This window comes from Primulina tabacum, chromosome 12 (genome assembly GCF_025594145.1).
Source record: "Primulina tabacum isolate GXHZ01 chromosome 12, ASM2559414v2, whole genome shotgun sequence".
Lineage (NCBI taxonomy): Eukaryota > Viridiplantae > Streptophyta > Magnoliopsida > Lamiales > Gesneriaceae > Primulina > Primulina tabacum.
This window is the reverse complement of record NC_134561.1, coordinates 5,338,664-5,341,825: the sequence shown is the minus strand read 5'-3', so window position 1 is coordinate 5,341,825 and position 3,162 is coordinate 5,338,664. Positions and strand designations below refer to the sequence as shown.

General features: G+C 37.0%; 1 protein-coding gene across 2 annotated transcripts; it reads left to right on the top strand.

The window, feature by feature from the left end:
* Positions 1-274: 274 nt before the first annotated feature.
* LOC142521387 (calcium uniporter protein 5, mitochondrial-like) lies at positions 275-2,360 on the top strand. 2 transcript variants are annotated; one of them, XM_075624589.1, is made up of 3 exons: positions 275-1,061; positions 1,704-2,194; positions 2,259-2,326. In XM_075624589.1, exons 1-2 carry the CDS (start codon positions 423-425, stop codon positions 2,157-2,159), a joined length of 1,095 nt encoding a protein of 364 aa, XP_075480704.1. In that variant the 5' UTR covers positions 275-422; the 3' UTR covers positions 2,160-2,194; positions 2,259-2,326. The 2 variants fall into 2 exon arrangements, with proteins under 2 accessions (XP_075480704.1, XP_075480703.1); XM_075624588.1 differs by having other exon boundaries at positions 276-1,061; positions 1,704-2,360.
* Positions 2,361-3,162: the final 802 nt, after the last annotated feature.

Genomic DNA, 3,162 nt, shown 5'->3' with positions numbered 1-3,162 from the left:
TAATTGTATTTTATTTATAAAAACTAATTAATATTCTTAAAATAACGTGCACTTTTGATCCAGAAACTTCTGGTGAATCAATTTAAGGTTTAATCAACCGGATATATTTTTTTCAATCAGAAAATTATATCGAGGTATCGAAATTTTTTGAACGTAAACATTGGTAACATGAAAGTTCGATGAAAAATGATTAATTAAACGATAAAAATATATATTAAAAATAGATCAAAATCGTGAATTGATTAATAACAAAATTAAAACGAGATATATTTAAATTACGAGATCAAAAATATAATTTGGAGATTAAAGATACCAAATAAGATTCAGTGTCATCTTTCCAACGTCGTTGGAGCTCTTTATAAACACACTCCTTCCCCAATCTCCACCGCTTCACCATCACAGATTCTAGCCCAACACTTACAATGGCGTTTCGCCTTACGCTCTCCAAGCGACTCCTACGCGCCGCCGACAGGCGCCGCCCTTCATTCCCGATCCCCGCCGCCGAAGACTCCCCCATTCCGCCTCAGCACGCGACCGGCGCCACCCCAGCTAACGACACGAGTAAACCCCATCATTTTCACCTCGACTTCCTCACGTCATCCCCTGACTCCACATCCTCCGGTCTCTCCCGCCGCTTCCTCCAGCGCCGCGACATCAACAACCACTCCTCCGCCGTTGGCCTCCCCTCCTTTCTCTCCCTCACCGTCGGAGAAAAGCTCAGGGAGAAGCTGAACTCTCTGCATGTCATCGGGGACCACCGCCTGCGCCTCGAAGGGCTCAGCCCACGTCCACCTGTCCTTCCGCCGCCTCAGCTGCCAGCGGCGTCGGGACTCGGCGTGGATGTGGCGGATGTGAAGAGGATTCTGAGGTGCTTCCAGCTGGAGAGAGTGAGGGAGCGGCTGAGGAATATTCCGGCGAGCACGATTCCGTACATGGAATTGGTAGGAATCTGCGGCGAGGTGTGTGGGAATAGAGAATCGGGGGTGGAGTGTGCTAAGGCTTTGGATCAATCCGGAAACGTCATCGTTTTGGGTGGCCTCGTCTTCCTCCGACCCAACGAGGTACATATATATATAAATAAATTTTTTACTCAATTATTTTAAAATTCAATATAAATTTTTGGAAATTTAAGGCTAAAATATTACTTAAAGTTAGTCGCAGCAAATTTTGATCGGATTTTTCTTAATGTGATCGGATCAAATTTTACAAATATCGATCTCCTAAAAGTTATATCCAAAAACTCGTCTTTAAAAAAAAAAATTTAATATTTTATTACACTATTTAGTTTATTAAACATATTCTTATTATCAAGAAATTAATATTTTACATTATTAATAAAATTATTTCGATACTCTCTTTTTAAGTAAATTTTTTTTAAAAAAAAATTTTTATTTATTTCTAAATATGACATGAAATTGTTAAGCTTGGAGCGGTGGGTTTTGTGATTGAAAACTGATAAGAAGACAAAAAGTCATGCTTTCTTGTTTTTGTTCACAAAACACACACTCGTTACAAAACGTCAAGATTCCTCTAACAAATGATGTCCACGCATGTCCATCTTCCATATTTGTCCCCACACACACACACACACACACACACACACACACACAACTTTTGTATATGTAATGTGAGTAATCGTGGACGTGACATTTATTTATTAGATTTATAATTTTATTATATCTGGTTTTTGTTTTAATTCGTAGGTGACTAAATCGATGGAAAAATTAATTTCAGAATCAGTGGGGACGCCCAATGACCCGAGACGAGAAGAATTGGATGGGCTCGAAGTTCGGAAGGCCCGAATCGATAGAAAGGCCGAGGCCCAAGTACGATTCGAGCTCTATACTGGGCTGGGCTATTTGGTTCTCCAAACATTGGGCTTCATGAGGCTAACTTTTTGGGAGTTGAGTTGGGATGTGATGGAGCCCATTTGCTTCTTTGTGACCTCTCTCCACTTTGCTATGGCATATTTGTTCTTCATGAGGACATCCACAGAACCCTCCTTCGTGGGGTATTTTCAGAGAAGGTTCAATGTTAAGCAAAAGAAGCTAATGAAAATTCAAAATTTTGACATGGAGAGGTATAATCACCTCTCTCGAGTCTTTTATCCCGATAAAAGTTTTATCGACTCTCGGGATAGGGTGTTCGGGACGTTTTGAGGTCGTGTTCTTGCTCGCGCTCGACTTGTTCGTACGTAGAGGTTGTAAACATTACGAAAATCTATTTGAGCTAAAGAGATTAGCTTCTGATGAAGTTAGAATTTGTGTATTTTTATGTATAGACGACGACTATGTTTTAATATATATATGTAACTTTGAGCTTTTCTATAAGAAATCGAGCACATGTTTTGAGGGACGAACTCGGCAGGCAAATAGAAGTGATAATAATGTTAGTAGTCAGGACTACAATATGTATATTATTTTCATTGAATATTATAAAAAAAAGTCTAGAATTAATTAATTAATCTATTAAAAATTAATTAAGAAATTAAATAATGATTATTTAATTTTACACATATGTCTCTACATGTACATATGTAGATGTGTATATATATGTATAGATATATTAATATATATTTTAATATGAGCGGATTCTTGATGAGATCAAGAATCAAAGCTATAAATATTTTAATATGAGTGAGATTACTGATGAGATCAAGAATCAAAGCTATAAATATTTTTATAACGTCTAGTGCTAAAATACTACTAATTTTTTTTTTTTTTTTGAAAGCTATTTTCGAGAATTATTCAGACACATGCATTTAAACGAATCATTCACTACTTAATAAAATTACTGCAATTAAATACTTTAACCTCGTCAAATTCCTAAACTACTGTTTTTAAAGAACTCAGATGTGACGTTCAAAACCCTGTCAATCCAACAACAAAATGTTGGAAACTTAATTTAGAAAATTTGACAAACAGAGCGAATAAAGATTGAACTAACTGATCAATAAGACTGATTAGAACTGATCCAAAATATACACAAACTGTTAGTTTCCTAACGGGAGATTAGTGCGCAGACAAGGAAACTGAACTAAGGTAACTGAATTGTGTAGTTGACTGGATGATCAGTTGTAAGTGATCAGTCTTACTGCAATCACTTGTGAGCTATCAGTCAGTTCTATCGAACTGATAGAATAGTTTGACACGTCATCAATTA

What these genes read in the sequence shown, in the direction of transcription:
- LOC142521387 (XM_075624588.1), top strand. Translation starts at nt 423, where the DNA reads ATGGCGTTTCGCCTTACGCTCTCCAAGCGACTCCTACGCGCCGCCGAC. An exon ending in TCTTCCTCCGACCCAACGAG is followed by an intron (nt 1,062 to 1,703) that starts GTACATATATAT and finishes TTTAATTCGTAG; the next exon opens with GTGACTAAATCGATGGAAAA.